At 40.2% G+C, this 19,831-nt stretch overlaps 1 protein-coding gene across 1 annotated transcript in view; it reads left to right on the plus strand.

Moving 5' to 3' along the window:
• The first annotated feature begins 1,870 nt into the window (after nt 1-1,870).
• The window catches only part of EXTL3 (exostosin like glycosyltransferase 3), a 45,257-nt gene continuing 27,296 nt past the window's right edge, over nt 1,871-19,831 (plus strand). Inside the window, exons 1-2 of the mRNA XM_021698937.2 lie at nt 1,871-4,044; nt 16,426-16,553. Coding sequence (XP_021554612.1) covers nt 1,897-4,044; nt 16,426-16,553 — 2,276 coding nt within the window. The 5' untranslated portion in view covers nt 1,871-1,896. The remainder of the gene's footprint in view (nt 4,045-16,425; nt 16,554-19,831) is intronic.

Genomic DNA, 19,831 nt, shown 5'->3' on the forward strand with positions numbered 1-19,831 from the left:
AGTTCTGTGAAATGAGACCTGTTGATGGGCTACGTACATTATACTACCTTGTAGCAGTATCCCTGCTGTTCGCATATATCTTATATCTTAGGTTAAAGGAGGTTGCACAAGGTCAAAGATTATTTTGCATTCTAGCTTCTTCCACAGTTATACTGAACATGTCTTAGACATGTTAAGAGTATGGTAAATACTTTTTGAAGGAAGTGAATGAAAGAAATTGGGAGTATTCTTTGGCACAGAATATTAGGAATTCAGTTCTACATATGTTAAGTTTGGGATGAAAGCAAGTGAAAAGCTTTTGTAGCCGCTGATAGTAAAGTTTGGTAAATGAACAGGAGTGGGAATGTTGTTTCAAGATTTATTAGCTGAAAGTACCCTCACATCCTTTGTCCTTTCTTGTCATAGCAACACAATATATTGTTTCTGTCTCAGTATACTTCTCTCCATTTTGGGAGATTAGGAAACTGAGGTATAAGGTTTGATAGCAAATCTGTCTCCAAAGGAGAAGAAATAATAGCCCTCATTTCTAAGTATAGTAGTCTTTCTTTCTTTTTTTTTTTTTTAAAGATTTTATTTATTTATTTATTTGAGCGAGAGAGAGAGAGAGAAACAGCATGAGAGGGGAGAGGGTCAGAGGGAGAAGCAGTTTCCCCGCCGGGACCCCGATGTGGGACTCGATCCCAAGACTCCGGGACCATGACCTGAGCCGAAGGCAGTTGCTTAACCAGTTGAGCCACCCAGGCGCCCAGTAGTCTTTCTAAAAGACCAAGTTACTATTTATATTTTAAGAAGGAGCACATGATGTCTGCTAGCAGAAGATAAATGAGAAGCAAACTGGGAAATACATTTTGTCTCTGGATTAATGCACCTACTACTGGGTAAAGATCAAAAGAGTTCTCTTCAACTCGTTTCAACTCTGAATATAAAACATTGAACTTCTCAGCCTTTTTTTTTTTTTTTTAAATAATTCAAAAGGAGACTCATCTTAGGAATAAACCTGGCTATCAAGGCCGGATAGGATGGTGTTTCTCTCCATCTAAAGATGCTGCCTTGGTCTTGAATAAAAATTGTTGCAGACATCTTTGCACTCTGTTGAATATAGTTGATCTTCATTTTATAGGCTCTAATTCTGCTCTATATCCAGTTAAATAGGAGGAAGGGGTATGTATGTCTGTGTGTGTAAAATCTGAAGCTGTTTTCAGACACTTATCCTTATCCATTTCTAATTAACCACAAGGAAAATACCCATACTGAACGCAACGTGAACTGAACTTAAAATCGTTCTGTGAGACACACACCCAATGTTCCAACTGTTCCTTTACCTTTTAAGATAGAAGCATTTTCTAGAAACTGAGGGAGGGTGGGTTGTTGGACATAATCTTTTCAAGACTGACATGGTTCTCTTTCTTTTGCAGGCCTGATTGTTGGCAATGACATCGATAAGAGGCTGGCATTTCTTTCTGTTCTAACCAGCTACTTTATAACTGTGAATAGTAACTATGCGTATTTGTTGGTCAGCAAAACCAAGGAACAGGAGCTATGGCAGTTGAAAAAGCCTGTCTGATTCCAGCTTATTTTTCCTGGGTTTCATCATCAGAGACCTTCTCCTTTTCTTCTCATCAACAATGTGGTATCTTTTACCATTCGATAAAGAGTAAGGACATGTCCATTGGTCAGCAACCAGAACTTAAAATCTGCTGGAATAAGGTCAGAGACCATTTCAATTACAGCTGAGGAAAATGAAATTTCCATTTTATTCCGTGCCTTGTGCAGGGAGCACACTAACTCTTAACAGAAAGGTGTGAGTGAAAAGAGATTGAGTTTGTCTAATAGAAACTCACGGTTATGGCGAGTGACCCAACGTGATTAGAGGGGGCAAAAGCCACACAGGAACTCATGACGGGCTATACCATGTTGCGGAATGGGGGAGTGGGGAATGGAGGTCAAACCTGTATGTTACGGTGGTCCAACCGGATACGACTCACATGGCTCAGCTTTACGCTCTTCATTATTCTGGTGTTCTTCCCCCTGATTGCTCACTATTATCTCACCACTCTGGATGAGGCTGATGAGGCAGGCAAGCGGATTTTTGGCCCAAGGGCTGGTAATGAACTATGTGAGGTAAAGCATGTGCTGGATCTTTGCCGGATTCGTGAGTCTGTAAGTGAGGAGCTCTTGCAGCTGGAAGCCAAGAGGCAAGAGCTGAACAGTGAAATTGCCAAGCTGAATCTGAAGATTGAAGCCTGTAAGAAGAGTATTGAGAATGCCAAGCAGGACCTGCTTCAGCTCAAGAATGTTATTAGCCAGACTGAGCACTCTTATAAAGAGCTGATGGCTCAAAATCAGCCCAAACTTTCTCTGCCTATCCGATTGCTTCCAGAGAAGGACGATGCTGGTCTTCCTCCCCCAAAGGTCATACGGGGATGCCGGCTGCACAATTGTTTCGATTATTCTCGCTGTCCTCTCACCTCCGGTTTTCCAGTCTATGTATATGACAGTGACCAGTTTGCCTTTGGCAGCTACCTGGATCCCTTGGTCAAGCAGGCTTTTCAGGCTACAGCACGAGCCAACGTGTATGTTACAGAAAATGCGGACATTGCCTGCCTTTATGTGATATTAGTGGGAGAAATACAAGAGCCAGTAGTGCTTCGGCCTGCCGAACTTGAGAAGCAGCTCTCTTCTTTACCACATTGGCGGACAGATGGACACAACCATGTCATCATCAATCTGTCGCGGAAGTCGGATACACAGAACTTACTATATAATGTGAGCACAGGCCGTGCCATGGTGGCTCAGTCTACTTTCTATGCTTCCCAGTACAGACCTGGCTTTGACTTGGTAGTATCGCCACTAGTGCATGCCATGTCGGAGCCCAACTTCATGGAAATCCCACCACAGGTGCCAGTTAAGCGGAAGTATCTTTTCACCTTCCAGGGTGAGAAGATTGAATCACTGAGATCCAGCCTTCAGGAGGCCCGCTCCTTTGAAGAAGAAATGGAAGGTGACCCTCCAGCCGACTACGATGATCGTATCATTGCCACCTTAAAGGCTGTACAGGACAGCAGGCTAGATCAGGTCCTGGTAGAATTTACCTGCAAAAACCAGCCTAAAGCCAGTCTGCCTACCGAGTGGGCACTGTGTGGTGAGCGTGAGGACCGCTTGGAATTACTGAAGCTTTCCACCTTCGCTCTCATTATCACTCCTGGGGACCCTCACTTGGTTATTTCATCTGGGTGTGCGACACGGCTCTTTGAAGCCCTGGAAGTCGGTGCTGTCCCAGTTGTGCTAGGGGAGCAAGTACAGCTTCCTTACCAGGGCATGCTCCAGTGGAATGAGGCAGCCCTGGTGGTGCCCAAGCCGCGTGTGACCGAGGTTCATTTTCTGTTACGAAGCCTCTCGGATAGTGATCTGCTGGCCATGCGGCGGCAAGGCCGCTTTCTCTGGGAGACTTACTTCTCAACCGCTGACAGTATTTTTAATACCGTGCTGGCTATGATTAGGACTCGCATACAGATCCCAGCTGCTCCCATCCGGGAAGAGGCAGCAGCTGAGATCCCCCATCGGTCAGGCAAGGCGGCTGGAACTGACCCTAACATGGCCGACAACGGGGACCTGGACCTGGGGCCAGTGGAGACAGAGCCGCCTTATGCCTCACCCAAATACCTCCGCAACTTTACTTTGACTGTCACTGATTTTTACCGCAGCTGGAACTCTGCTCCGGGGCCTTTCCATCTGTTCCCCCACACGCCCTTTGATCCTGTGTTGCCCTCAGAGGCCAAATTCTTGGGCTCAGGGACTGGATTTCGGCCTATTGGGGGTGGAGCTGGGGGTTCTGGCAAGGAGTTTCAGGCTGCACTTGGAGGCAATGTTCCACGAGAGCAGTTCACAGTGGTGATGTTGACCTATGAGCGGGAGGAAGTGCTTATGAACTCTCTAGAGAGACTGAATGGCCTCCCTTACCTGAACAAGGTAGTGGTGGTATGGAATTCTCCCAAGCTACCGTCGGAGGACCTTCTGTGGCCCGACATTGGCGTCCCCATCATGGTAATAGAAAAATGAGCAGTTTGTTTTACTGCATGAGATAGCATTTCACTCGTAATCCCTTTTCCAAATGTATATAATGTGTATCTTTGTAGACATAATTTTTTTTTTTTTTTTTTTTAACTATACAAATTTCCTTTCCCCATGGAATTTCTGCTTGCTTCTTTTTTGGTCCTTTCAGGCCTTGTCAGTTCCATCTCTGCTACTCACTTCCTGAATCTCCCAAGACTCACCAAAACTGATATCAGTATTGGCTCCATGAAGGTTTACAAAAGCCCTTTGGTTGCCCTATTGATGTCTTCCATGTCATAACAAAGATGTTGAGAATGATGATGACAAAGCTAATACTTAGGAAGTGCATATGACCCAGGCAGCGTAATTTAGGATTTATAGAACTTACGTCGTTATTATGGTTTCTTCACTTTCTGTCTGTGGAAACTGAGGCTTAGAGAGGTTAACTCTTTTGCCCAAGGTCATAATCATGACAAATCATGGACGAGCTGAGCTTTAGTGTGTCTGATTCCAGAAGTTCCAGTTCCAGTCACCACCCAGATTTAGCAAGAAGATCTGTTTCTTTATCAGGATATTGTAGAGGTTTTTTGGAAGATTGGAGTTGGGGTTTGAAATATTTGGGAGTTGGAGATCCTGAACCTTTTCTATAGTCTCTCACGGGTTCTTTCTCATTCTTTACTTTATCTTATCTGTCATGATTTGGATGCCGTATTTTACAGGAAAAATAATAGTCAATTATGCAGGATAGGGCTTTAGTTCTGAGGACTTTATCCACCTTCTGGCATAAATTTGGCAATGCAGAAGATTACCCATTTATCTTAAATGTGAGGCCTTAGAGCAAGTCATAAGCAAACAAACTGCCACTAGTTACCCTGTGGCATAGATACTTTCCAGAAAAGGGTAGCAAAGACAGGCAGAAGTTCCGATGGGCCCTGCATTGCTAGAAGCTTGCTTAAGAAAATTAGTGTAGTTTTTAGGAAGAATCCATTTAGAAGGGGAATGTTTGTGCTAGACTGGTTTTTAAAATTGTATCAGCAAGAAACTGATTCATGTGAAATATTTTCTGGGCAGCAGCATGGCATAATAGGATGGTATGAGTTTGGGAGTAATAAAGACCTGGGATTAAGTAGTCAATTTTGTGATCTTTGATGAGTTAATTAACTTCTTTGATTTAAGGATTAGAGAGGAAAATAAAATAATACAAGTAAGGAATCTAGAAAGGTGCCCAATAATCGTTTGATTCCTACTTATCCCTTCATGTCCAAGAAGATAAGTATGGATATGCTGCCCATGTTATGGACAACTTTAACTCACTTCTGTCCTCTGCATAATTTCCCCTTGTGTCGTAGCTGTTACTGCTTCTCCTATATAAATCTTTGTTTTAAATTTTCTGTCGCTGCTAGTCTTTTTTTTAATTGAATTTATAATCTGAGTCTCTTCAGACTATGTAGGGTTCTAAAAACTTTTGATACCAGAATTTATCTTGTATATTAAGAAAAGTGTTGTGAATGGGAAGATTTCTTTATAGGTTTCTTTCCAAATAAATTTCACTTTTTTCTTTCTCTGTTACAACTTTTTAAATGTCACTGAAATTAAAAGGAAAAAAAAATTTGTTCTGTGAAAGGTGGATGCTGCTCAAATAGAATAATAAAGCAGCCTTTGTTTTCCATTTTTTCCTGAGTTTTCTTAGAATTTGGTAGGGATGTAGAGAAGCCGATGCCACCTTGTTAACAATGACTGAAATTTGTTAGAGAACTTACCAGAACTAATCCTTTCTTTTAACTCTGGTGGGAAATAAGTAGTCCTCTTTGATTACTGGGCAGCTCATTGCAATAATACAATGCCTAGTTGGAAAATGCCAGAAACTTTCCAAATGGGAGGCCATTCTGAATAGCTTGCTCATATTAGCGATACCAGTTTTTTCTAGTTCTTCTGAAAAAGAGGAAACAGTTTCAAGCTGGAGAATTCACTGTATTCTCTAAATATTTTGACTGTGCTTTCTATTTAAGAGAAGCAGGTTTTTTTGGGCAGCGGTTTAATTGCTGGCCTCTTGGGCATAGAGCCAACATTACCAGGTATTGAGACTAGGAGGGACCGGCAGCTCTCTCCCCTCTGGAGAAATGGCACTATTATGAAATGGCACTATTTATATCTGTGGAAACTGAGGCTTAGAGAGTAAGCCTTGTGGAGTAGTTTTCCTACCTGGGATGCAGACGTACCCTATCCATTATGTTATAATTAACAGGTCTTTCTAAAATTAGCAGTAGGGTGATTCCCAGGCAATCTCTCAGATTCCAGTCCTTCAGGGAAAATGATTTGAAATCAGCATATTTGAATCAACCCAGAAACCCACATACCATTTCAGAAAATGATGGGCAATTTGTGCTTCTCTTGTGCTCAGGTTCTCATCTAAGCATTAGGCATAAATGTTAGGTATTTGTGGGCTATGAAATCTATTGAGCCCTAGGTTTTTAGTAGAGAGGGATTGTCTTAGGGGTGCCTACTGGTATTTGTATATTAAAATTCCTCATTCTTGTCTGTTATTTAGATAACAAAGGGGAAACTACATTGGAAACGGCTTAGAGTAAATGTGATCTTTACTGCCACCATCCTTGGATACTTTTGCCCCGAATGCTTTAATTCTCTTCAGTTCAGATGGAATAGGGCCTGGGCAAGGTGACTGGACTCTACCCAGAGAGATAGGGGAAGTGCCTTTAGTTGAAGTAGCTGTCTCTTCAGAATGGTGTGGGGCTGCTGAACAGACGTGGTGATGGTGGGTGACCGCTCTGTCTCTTGCCTGTTTTGTAAACAGTTGAATCAGATTCCTTAGCTCTGGGAGCATAACAACAAAGACTATCTAATGGAAGTCAAGTGGAGAGAAGTATTATGCCAAGGGATTTGAAAGCTAGTCCTTCCAAAAACTTACTGGGTTGGGTACGACCACTTCCATTGCATCTTAAAGATGTTCGTTCCACTGTTTTCAGGTCTCCCTTGTTTCTGATGGTATGCCAGTGGTTTTCAAATTTTTGTTTCCCCATATGGAATATGTTCTTTTTTCTCTGGCTGCTTTTAAGACTTTTTCTATTTGGTTTTCAGCGGTTTGAGTATGATATGCCTTGGTATGGTTTTTTTTGATTTGTGTTCTGACTGGGATTCACTAAGCTGCTTAAATCTGTCATTTTTTTTCCATCATATATTGGGAAATTTTTACTTCATTATTTATTCAGATATTTTTTTCTTTTCCATTCTTTCTCCCCTCTCCTTTGGGGGCTTCATTATATGTATATTAAACATTTTGATTTTGTCCCACAGTTCTCAGTATCTGTTCATTTTTTTAAACCTTTTTTTTCTATTCTGTAGTTTTGATAATTTCTCTTGATTTATCATCAACTTCACAGACTTTTGTGTCATCTCTACAGTTAAGCTCATCCATTTAATTTTAAATTGCAAATGTATTTTCCAGTTCCAGAATATCCATGTTTTTAAAATAATAGTTTCTGTTTCTCTGCTGAGATTTCCTCTCTTTTTTTTTCCCCATTCTGAGTATACTTTATTGTACATAGTTATAATAGCTACTTTAGCATCTTTGTCTGCTGATTCCAACATATAGGTCACTTGGTGGATTTGTTTTAACTGATTTTCTTTTTCTTGAGGGTCATGTTTTTCTGGTTCTTGGTACATCAGTTTTGTACAGTGTGAATATTGTGAAGACTGTGGATTTTGTTTTATTTCTCTGAAAAGTACTGATATTTTAGTTTTCACAAGCAATTTATTCTGTTGGACTCAGACTGCAAGTTCTGTCTCTTGAGCAGCAACTCAAATGTTAGTTCAATCCTTTTATCTTTTGTTGGTCTCCTTATAGACAGCACCAAGCATGCACACGTGGTTTAGAGGTGGGCCAGAGACTGGGTAGTTTATACATGGAACTTGGAGTTCCCTCTATCTGGCTCTCTCTTTTCTGGAATCTCCTTTCTTTCCGAGGGCTGTTTTTGTCCCAGACTCTTCCCTTCTGTTCTTCAGTCCAGAAAGACTTGGATGTTGTATGTGAGTTTAGCTGTTGTGCATGGTGCTGACTGTGGCCTACTGTCAGGGTAAAGGCAACGGTGATTCTACTCATGTTGGTAATTCCTTCCTTAATTTCAGCTCCTCTCTGGAATTTGCCACCTTCTGCTCGCTGTCCAGTGCCTTCAGGTAATTGCTTTCTTGGTATTTTTGTCCAGAGTTTATAGTTACCATCTGCAGGAGGTTTGGGTCTGGTAGGAGCTTCTTCAGCCATCCTGAAAGCAGAAACCTCCAAGTAATCTCTTTTTGATACATAGTCCACCCCAGATTTTGGTTTGAGTTATTACTTCATTCTGACCAGTTAACACATCTTCCTCACTCTGCTTTGTGTTCTGGAAAATATTAATAAATAGGGTGGCCTTGTTTGGAGCATTCTGTGGAAATAAGAACATCAAAATCTGTCCTTTTCAAGTTTGAAAACTTGGGCTGTTATGAAGGAGGTCATGTCTCAGTAATTAACAGTGTGGTCTTGCTCACTCAGAACACCACCCATCTTCACACTGTATACTTACTCATTTCTCAGACAGTCTTGTGGGCAGCCAGTTCCCCAGTTCTTAATTTTTAATTCTCTTCTCCGTGAAGGGTACAGTCAATTTACATAGGGTGCCTGTTGAAGAGGTGACATGTGAGCAGAAGCCTGAGTGAAGTGAGGGAATGGACCATGTAAATTCTGGAGGAATATACAGAGAATGGCAAATGCAAGAAGCTTTTCATGTTTGGGACATGGCAAGAATGCCCTGGGTATCTGGGGTGGAGTGATCGAGGAGAGCATTTGAAAGCATGTTGGAGAAAGCGGAAGTCAGCACATGTAGGACCATGTAGGCCATGGGAGATTTTATTCTAGGTATGTTAGGATGCAATTAGAGGGTTTTGAGTGAGGAGTAATATGATATGTGTTGGACTATGGGGAAAAGAGCAGAACAAACAGTTCAAAGGCTATTTATTATTGCAGTAGCCTAGGTGAGGGGTGTTGGCAGCTTGGACCAGGGCAGTAGTGGTGGAGAGGGTGACTTAAACATATCACACCTCCCTTATAGAAGTGGTAAGGCCAGAATACGCCCATTTTTCCAAATGAAAACTATAGAGAGAGATAATGAGAGTATTTTTCACTGCCGTTTTCCCTCCTTCCCAGCCCTTGATATTAGAATTGAAAAAGGAGAATTCTATTTTGGGAGCCTGATGTCATGCCAGGGTGGTTATTGTCATGTCAATCGTCATGCCAGTAGTCAACTAAGGGAAAACGAAGGAAGACTAGAAGAGAATTCAGTGTCATTAATATTCAGGCTTGGGTCTCTGCCAGTCAGGCTGTTAAAGGCTTTACTTCTGGCTAGACCCCAGGCAACAGTAGAGATAATTCCAAAGGCTATATATACCTTAGAAAGTTGATACACTTTATTTTTTATCTGTGCCCACTCTCCTTTAAAAAATATTACTTGAATATATCAGATGATAATTTCCTAAAATTGTGATTTTGAAGCACAACTAATAGGAAAAATCTTGTCCAGCTTTTCTAGGTCCAAGATTGTAGAAAGTCTGGTAGACTTCATTAGGTATATCTGGGTTTTGTTGTTGTTGTTGTTTTTTTTACATCATGTTGCATAAATGATTTCCTAATTGCTACAAATCAGTTCTTTAAGTAGAATCTTCCCCTCTTAGTCTATATGTACTCTTTTTATTAATTCAGTTTTAGTATATGTGCTGCTGAAGTGAGCACATCTTTTTATTAATTCAAAGTAAGGAATCTGAGACTGAGAATTTTATTGCTTTAGGTCACTCAACAAATTAATATTGAAATTAGAACTTAGGACTTGTGACCATGGTCAGTGCATATTTTTCTTTTTTACCAAACCTAAATTTCTTGAAACGGCACAGTTTCTCTCCTTCTCTCTCTCTCCCCCATATATATAATATTCACAAAATAAAATAGGAAGAGATTGTATTAATCTTATGTAATAATAAGTGCTAACAATTTTTGAGCGTTTTCTATGTGCTAGGTCAGCACTGTGTTGTGCTCCTGATACGCATTCTCTCATTTGATGGTGAACCTCTAACCTGTGCTATGTTACCTACAGTTTCATAGGGATCACGTGTAACTTTTTCTCTTATATGAATTAAAGCAGACTTATTACCTAAAATATATTATTTTTTAATACTGCGTTAGAGCCAAATTTAAGTAAGTTATAAATAGAAAACCAATTCACTGTGTTACCTTCTTACTCGTTTCTCTTCCTTCTGTGCATTTCCTAACTTTTCGCCCCCACCACTTGGTGTTTATTGAATGAGTCCCTTGAAAAATCAATATATCTTAAGGCTCCTTGGCCTTTCTCTGTTGATCACCATCACCTCAGGCTGTTTCACATGGGTCCTCACAGGTAGGTGTACATGACTATGTGCTTCCTTCTGGACCTCATTTTCTTGATTCCTGAGCTCTATGATGGGTTACTTTTTTAAGTTAGAGGAAAGGGGAGGATGGAGGACAAAAGTTAGATGCTGTTTACCTAATTGCTTGTATGATGACTTGACGTAAGGTTCATTTTCAGAAATGTATTCATTACAGAAGTGCATGATACATGTGTATGTATTGAGGCTGGAAACTGCTGGCTTTGGCTGAGCAAAACTTGATCTTACAGAGAAAAAGGGGGCACCCCAGTGGCTCAATTGATTAAGTGTCCAAACTCTTGATTTCGGCTCAGGTCATGATCTCAGGGTGGGGAGATTGAGCCCCCACCATTGGGCTCTGCACTGGGCGTGTAGCCTGCTTGGGATTCTCTCTCTCCCTCTCAAAAAAAAAAAAAAAAAAGAAAGGATAACATGATAAGTGAATTTAAATTGCTGAATTTAGTAGGTGGCATTATGTGTTTGAGGCTTTATATTTTCCACATACATTTTCTTTTCTGTTTTTTTTTTTAAAGATTTATTTATTCTGAGAGAGAGTGTGCGTGCACATGTACGTGTGAGCCTGGGGAGGGGCATAGGGAGAGGGAGAGAATCTCAAGCAGACTTCCTGCTCAACATGGAGCCTGATGGGGGACTCAATCTCATGACCCTGAGATTATCACCTGTCGTTGAAATCAAGAGCCGACCGCTTAACCAGCTGAACCACCCAGGAGCCCCTCCACATACATTTTCTAATTTTATTTCTTTTCAGGTATGTTTTACCTTTTTGTGCTCTCTGTTCTTGGTCTGTTTTATGACTTGGGTTAATTCACTTAATCTCTTCATGCCCAATTTTTCTTGCCTACCAACTTCCCGAAGACCTGCCTGTGGCTAGTCATGAGCTACTTTTATAAAAGATTCCATATTTAGGTATATCTTCTGTTTGAATCCAAATTCATCCTGCTACATTTAAGCAACTATCACTTACTAATTGTTGACATGTTCTATTGTTCCTTATTAATAGCAATAACTACTTATATTTCCATCCCTTACATATTAAGAGATATTTGCTAACTATTAGTTGGGCATCAAATTTATCATGATAACTAATTAAATATTTATGATATAAATTGATACTTTCCTACTTAATGTGGGTTTGCTGATTCTGTCTGGATTTAGAAGCCAAATGCCTTGTTAGCATACTAGGAGAAAGGATCCTATTAGAATAGTAGCTCTTTATCATTCATAAATTCCAGAATTCCTCAAGAACCAACTTGAATGTTACCTGAGGTTACTAATTACTTTTTGATCATGCATACACTTGTGTACATTTGCATATGGTAGGGTTCCAGGCCATGATTGCTGTACTGTTCCATTGTGACAGGAAGAGAGTTTCAGTGAGAGAAAGTCAAGGCTTTTATGAATGATGGTAAACAGGACAACTAGTGAAGCATCCCCAGGAAGCATTGTATGTGAAACAAGAAAAATGAATGTTACTGAGCATTGCTCCTGACTTGGTAGTTGTAGGTTGATGGATTGTTGTGCTGTAGAAAGCTGGATTAAATAGTAGGAGGTTTCAGTATATAGAATGTTATAGTTTTGATATATAAATTTAGCAAGTCTTTATTCCATATTCTGAAAATAGAATGGACAGGGCTAAATTAGGGCTTATTTCCTAGTCATTTGTTCATTCATTCATTTATAAAATGTTTGCTGAACACCTACTGGAAGTAGTCTATACATTCTGGTCAGTGTCGTAACCAGTAATTCACTCAGGAAATGAAGGTCAGTCTTCGTGTTCACAGGTTTCTAAGGTATAATCATAAGGCATGAAAAAATAGCCAGTGTTGAGGAAAAAGGAGTTTTTTAATTTGAAAAACAAAACAATGTCAACAAAAATGAGAGTATTTCCTAAACATGACTTACTACTCTGGATGACTCATTTCTTTCATGTTTGATCTGCCATTTCTCAAACTCTTAGGGGCCAATGCTGATATGCAAGTCTGCATTACAAATATTTAAATTTTTTTGTCCTTATGATTTTGGTGCTAGAAGGGATAATGGTTGGTTTGCTGAGCTCTTGTCTAGCCAGTAAGCACTATAGCTCTGAAGCAGAACTGTTAGAAGAAAGCTTTTACTCTTTTCCCCTCCTCAATTTTAGTTTGTATGTGCAGTCTTTATAAGTGTAGAAATCTCTTTTTGGTTATGAGGAAAAGGTGATTGTTCTTAAATGACAAACTACATTTATTCTTTGAAGTTTGCTGTACCGTCTTTGATTGTTGACTTTAAATCAGGGTGTCTCAACAGTGGCCCAGAAGACATTTAGGGCTGGATGATTCTTTGTTGTGGGGGCTTGTCCTGTGCTTTGTAGGATTTAGCAGCATCCCTGGCCTCTGCTCATCAGACATGAGTAGCTTACCCCCTTCCACCACCAGTAGTGACAACCACAAATGTCCATAGATACTGTTTTAAATGTTTCTTGGTGGGCAGAATCACTCAGAGTTGAGAACCCCTGCTGTAAATTGTGAAAGCAGACTTATTAACCACAGTTGTTTGTGAGCTAACCAGAAATAAGCTGCTGCAATTCATGATGTTGTGTTTCTCTGATTATAATTCTTAAATAATTCTTAAATTATTTCTTTTATTCTGATGGCTATTGCATCAGTTCCCTTATCCTGAAAATTTTGCTTCCATTCAGCCCAGAGGAGTTGTGCCAGGATGAGCAGAGGTAGTATGTGTACTGTATTTCTGGAATCCACAATAGTTGTTTTTTTTTTTTTAAGATTTATTTGAGAGAGAGTGCACCAGCGCAGGGAGAGGCAGAGGGAGAGGGAGAAGCAGGCTCCCTGTTGATTAGGGAGCTGGACGCGGGGCTCGATCCCAGGACTCTGGGATCATGACCTGAGCCAAAGACAGACGCTTAACCATCTGAGCCACCCAGGTGCCCCCATAGTAGTTGTTCTTAATGGACTTTAATAACCTTGCTAAAAAAAAATGGATGTGAAATCTATGCTAAAACACATTTGGTATTAGATTTTCAGTTCTCAGTCTTCCAATGAACAAGCAGGTCCTCTTGATTTGATTTACTTTGTAAATTGGATAAAAATTTTGGATATGCCATAGGCATCAGATCACGACTATTTTAGTTTTTGTTGTTGCTTCTTGTTTTTTTTTTTTTAAAGATTTTTATTTATTTATTTGACAGAGAGAGAGATAGCGAGAGCAGGAACACAAGCAGGGGGAGTGGGAGAGGGAGAAGCAGACTTCCTGCCGAGCAGGGAGCCCGATGTGGGACTCGATCCCAGGACCCTGGGATCATGACCTGAGCCGAAGGCAGACGCTTAACGACTGAGCCACCCAGGCGCTGTTGCTTCTTGTTTTTAAAGTGAGTTAGGTTGTTTATAAGATTATCAAGTTTGGCTGATAAACAAGTTCCATTTCTGCACACAACATGGTGCTTGCTATATTCATTTAGCAGAGAGGTTGCTTCCTTACCTTTGCACAAGTAAGTGGTAGAGTTGGAATTTAAACTCAGGCTTTTCTGATTGGCTCCAAAGCCTTGCTTTTTCCTCTACCAACCCTCTCAAAATAGGAATCACTGGGGGATTTTGCAGGTTCTGACTTGGTAGGTTTGGGGTAGGCCTGGATTTCTAAGAGTCCTAGGGAGGACAGGGAGGCCCCTGTTGCTGGTCTTTGGCTCACACTTTGAGTACTAAAGCTCTGTGCTATGTTCCTGGATTACTAATTTTGCTGTAGATAATCCTCCTGGTGTCTAACCTGCAAAACTGATGATCTACAATTGAATATTCAAGAAATGGATTTTTCAGTTATTTCTTCTTCATTTTAAGCTATGTGTATTCATTGCTAGAGTTGAGGGGGGAGCTTTGTTCACCTGAACTGGCAGAATTGCAGTTCTACATTAAGTGAATGCTGGCATGTTAGGAAAGTAAAATGAAGGACCAAGGGTAGTTTGTTGGGTGTGGTTGAGCAAACAGATGCCATAGTCCATTGATTGTAAGGTGGACATTATTAACATTTTAACATTTCTAAAATTGGGTGCATCTTAAGATAGATGGCATTTTATGGTTGCTGAGGTTGGCATTTGGCTTCTACTTCCGGCCACTTTCCTGCTCCTTGGGGATGGAGCCCAGCAGCTTCTATGGTGAGTACTTGATCATCTCCCCCTCCTTGCTCTTTTCCCCGACCCAGACCTCAGTGCTTTGTTCTGTAACTGCTGAATCTGAGCTTGGGAGACAAGGCTTTAAGCCCAGGGATTTTTTTATACTGGCCAAACATGCTTCAGGGCAAGGTGGATTTCTGTGTCTATCACTTGGCTCTGACATCTGTTTTCTGTAGTAGCAAATCTATTAGAGATCGTTTCTTCTCTTGCCTTGCGAGGAACTCCTCTGGGGCTAAGGCAAAGTCTTAAGAAGCTCTTTAATAAAGTAAGCATTCTAAGTGATAAACTATTTCACGTGCTTTCTTATTTGGCAGCATTTTTCTTTCTTGATGGTACACAATTAATAATGCATTTTCCATAGGGATTTAGTTTGATGAGAGCTCTAAATTTAATGTAAGTTTAGCAGAAGAAGACTGCTTTGGAGTTAGAGCCTCAGCTCTGCCACTTATCGTCTGTGTACAGGGGAGAGTTGGACCTTATGACCTCCAAGGCCCTTTTAGCTCTGAACTAATTGGATTCTAAGTGTCTTAGAATGATTTGATCTAACAGAAATGATTAATTTTGAAGACGGAGGAAGTGACAGGAGGCGTGAGAGCTGGGTCTCTAGGGAGAGAATAATTTTGGTAGAAGAATAGGAGAAAAAGTATTTTAAGCTGAAGAGACCATATTTGTGAGATCATAGGAGTACCTTTGAAAACATTCATAAACTTTTAGGCTGTGCATGTAATTCCATTCATCAAGCTAGGTAGAGCTTATTCTCAGTACAAGTAAAAGTTTCTGTTGAAAGTAAGGTGACCCTTCCAGTCTTTCTAAAAAGATGATTCTTCAGGAAGTTCTCTTTGTTTTTGTTTTTTTGAGAATAAAATGATAGTTCCTCATTAGTTGGATTAATTAGATATAGATACCATAAAAATAAAATGAGCTATTAAAGTATTGAGTATGGTCATCCTCATTTGAGTATTGGGCAAGGTGATTAACAAAGCTACTACCTATGTTGTAGTAAACTGTACTTATCTAAGGTAAAGTCTAAATAAAAAAATTTTTTTTATAATATAGTTCTGTTTGGGCACTAATCTTTGTTTTATGAAGAAAATACTGCTTTGCATATATGGGTCACTTTGGATAGAGATTCTTTGAATAGGGATTTGCTGTGGACACAGCAGTTAATTTTTCTGAATTAGGTACCCCTTGCAAGAAAAAGTTTTTGTATGTGTAGTCAGTGCTACAGGTGGGAATTGCAAAGGTGAGGTAACCTCTCCTGGGTGGGCTCTCCTTTTTTTTTTTTTTTTTTTAAATCTTAAAATTAGGCATCAGAAATGACACAGACTCAGGGGATTTCTGAGTTGGGTTTAAAACACATAAATTTTAAAAATTTATGAGCAAGCCTGGGGATTTGAGCTGGGAATTATAATCTCAGTTCTACTCTGCCACCTTGTGTTCTCTTGGGAAAGTTATTTTTGATTTCCTGAGACTGTGTTTATCACTTATGTAAAATAATCCTCAGCTTTAGCTTGTTTCACAAGAAAATTAGTTAGCAAATGACTAAAGCTTAAAATGTGAACTCCTTATACATTTGCTGAATTATAAGGCAGTTCCTATTCCTGAAAGGCATATGCTAGGTTTTACAAACCGTAGGCAACGGGGCAAGATTATTTAGTAAATTTAGCTACAGTCTCCTTTGACCTAAAGGCAGTTTTGGTTTTGCATTCTGTAATGCAGCATTGATCATTAGTGTTTTTACTTCCTCCTTGCAGGTGGTCCGTACTGAGAAGAACAGTTTGAACAATCGATTCTTGCCCTGGAATGAAATTGAGACAGAGGCCATCCTGTCTATTGATGATGATGCTCACCTCCGCCACGATGAAATCATGTTTGGGTTTCGGTGAGCAGCTGACTTTCAAACAAGAAACACTTTTGTTTGCAAGTGACAGAAAACCAACTCAGACTTGGATTAGGCAGCAAAATGAATTTCTTGGCTGACAGTAACACAAATCCTCAGAGGTAGTAAGGGCTGACTTAGGACATAGCTGGATTTTGGGTCTTAGGTGATGTCGGAGAACTCCATTTTCTCTTCTTCTCAAGGTTTTGCTTTCCTTTTTGTTGCCTTCGATTTCGCAAAGGCTCTTCCTCTGAGGCCAGAGAGATGGATTCTGTGATTGGCTGGACCAGGGTTATCTGCCTGGCCCTGGAGCTGCAAGTACATCATCTTCCTACCACAAACCACAGGGACTGAGTGGAGGAAAGGGGTAGTTTCCTGAAGGAAATGTGAGGTTTTTGTGTCTACAGGAATGGGGAATAGCTCCCAGTCAGGCAGAAGCAACATGTTGCTATGTGTTAGGGCAATGGAACGGTGCCAGAGTCCTGGGGCTTGAAAGACTTAGGGAAAGCTGGGGTTGGATGCAAAGATCCAAGAGGAAAAAGAGGGGGAGGAGATGGAGGAGGTGGTTCTGAGGATGACAGTGCATGACATTTGTTGAACCCATACTGTGTGCCGGAGACTGGCTGAGCACTTTGTGTGGTTTATCTCAGTAATACTCCTAAAATTTGATGATGTAAGTTGTACTCATCTCCATTTTACATGGGACTAAATTGAGATCCAGGAGAACCAAACCATGACGCTAGAAAGTAAGTGGCAGAGCTGGAATTCAAGTGCAGGTTTGTCTGACTCCAGAACGTGGAGTCACCCACTACACTAACTATATTGTTTTTTGACTCTTAGTAGTTCTACTGGGGCTTAGATACCCCAGTTGAGGGAGCATTACAGGTAAGAGAATGGAGCAGATCAGGGTTATTCACAGTGTATTATGGACTGGTATGCAGGCCATGGGCAGTTTATCTGTCCACAGTGAGGTAAGTACAAAAATTGAGGGTAGGCCTTAGAGACTTTTGAAGCAATTTGACATTTACTGTGACATCCAAGTTTGTGATCGTTTTCTCACAATTCAGTTTTGGTAACATTTATTAAATACAATTCACATGTCATACAATTCAGTCATTTGAGTGTATCATTCAGTGGTTTTAAGTGTATTTACAGAGTTATGCAACCATCACCATGATCTTTTTAGAAATCTTCGTTACCATCAGAAGAAATCCTGTGTACCCGTAACTGGTCACTTCCCATTCCCTCCAACTGCTCTAAGCCCTAGGCAACCATTAATCTACCTGTGCCTCTATAAATTTGCTTTTTGTGGACATTGTCTATAAATGGTACCATATAATATGTGCTGTTTTGTAACGGTCCTTTCACTTAACCTAGTGTTTAAAATGTTCATCCATCTCATAGCATGCGTCGATACTTAATTCTGTATAGATATACACATGTTGTTCGTCCTTTTATCTGTTGATGGACATTTGGGTCATTTCCACTTTTTGGTTATTGAATAAGGCTGCTATGAAAATTCATGTACAAGCGTTTGTATGCATTTGTATTTCCTTTCTCTTGGATATATATGTTGGAGTGGAATCACTGAATCATACAGTAACTCTTTAACATTTTGAGGAACTGCTATATTGTTTTCTACAGAGGTTGCACCATTTTATATTGCCATCAGCAGTATATAAGGGTTCTAATTTCTCCATGTCCTTGACAGTACTTGCTATTTTTGTTTTTTATTTATAGCCATCCTACTGTGTGTGAAATGCTATTTCAATGTTTTTTGTTTTTTTTTAAGATTTTATTTATTTATTTGACAGAGAGAGACATAGTGAGAGAGGGAACACAAGCAGGGGGAGTGGGAGAGGGAGAAGCAGGCTTCCCGCGGAGCAGGGAGCCCAATGCGGAGCTTGATCCCAGGACCCTGGGATGATGACCTCAGCCGAAGGCAGATGCTTAACGACTGAGCCACCCAGGCGCCCCTCAGTACGGTTTTGATTTGCATTTCCCTAATGACTAATGAAGTTGAGTATCTTTTCATGTGCCTAGGAACCATTTGTGTATCTTCTTTGAAGAAATGTCTTTTCAGATCCTTTGCCCATTGTTATTTAGATTGTCTTTTTATTATTGAGTTGTAAGACTTTCTTAACAATCATTGGGAATTTGTGGTTTAGCCTCTGGTATGGAACTGGAGAATTATTTCTGGCTGTACTACCTAACCTTTCATCACCCTGACTCTTCTCGTTTGTTTGGGCATCCTTTGATCTAAAAGCTTTTTCTTATCTCTCCAGTTTGCTTATTTCACCCTAATGGGAGAGGAACAGACCTAGGTTCAAAAGGAAAAGGCAGGTATAACAAGAACTACCTCCTCAGGCAAAAGATAATATGGGTTTGGCTAACTTCAACTTATGTAACAAAGAAAGAGGCAGATAAGTTCTTAATGGACAGGTAAAACAAAGGGGACCCAAGAGAATTGAAATGTACGCCCATACAAAAGCAGTACATGAATGTTCATAGCAGCATTATTTATAAAAGTCAACAAGTACAAGCAACACAGAAGGATAAATATCATATGATTCATATGATTCTACTTACGGCAGATTCACAGCGACAGATAGTCGAATGGTGGTTGCCAGGGACTGGAGGAAGGCAGGAATGGGGACTTAAGTGTTGTTGTTGTTGTTATTTTTTTTTTTTTAAGATTTTATTTATTGGAGAGAGAGAGAGAGAGCGCGCGCACACGCAGAGGAGGGGGAGGGGCAGAGAGAGAGAGGGAGAGGCAGATTCCCTGCTGAGCAGGAAGCCCGATGTGATTGGGGGCTCGATCCCACTGGGATCATGACCTGAGCTGAACTCAGAGACTTAACCGACTGAGCCACCCAGGCACCCCAGGAGTTTAGTGTTTAATAGGCACAGAGTTTCAGGTTGGGAAGATGAAAAACTTCTGGAGTTGGATGGAGGTGATGGTTGTACGGTGTGAATATATTTAATGCCATTGAACTGCGCACGTAAACATGAATAAAATGGTAAATTTATGTTACATGTATTTTGCCACACAAAAATCAGTTGTTAAAAAATAACAAAAGAAGTGTGAATAACCCAAACATCCATCAACTAATGAATGGATTTTAAAAAAAGGTGATATATCCATACAATGGAATACTATTTAGCAATAAAAAGGAGTGAAGTACTGATATGAGTTACTGTATGGGTGAATCTTGAAAACATTAGTTTAATATGGACTTTAATGTACTAAATGTACATTAAATGTAATACTTTACATTAAA

This window comes from Neomonachus schauinslandi, chromosome 2, assembly GCF_002201575.2.
Source record: "Neomonachus schauinslandi chromosome 2, ASM220157v2, whole genome shotgun sequence".
In the NCBI taxonomy this organism is placed as follows: Eukaryota; Metazoa; Chordata; class Mammalia; order Carnivora; family Phocidae; genus Neomonachus; species Neomonachus schauinslandi.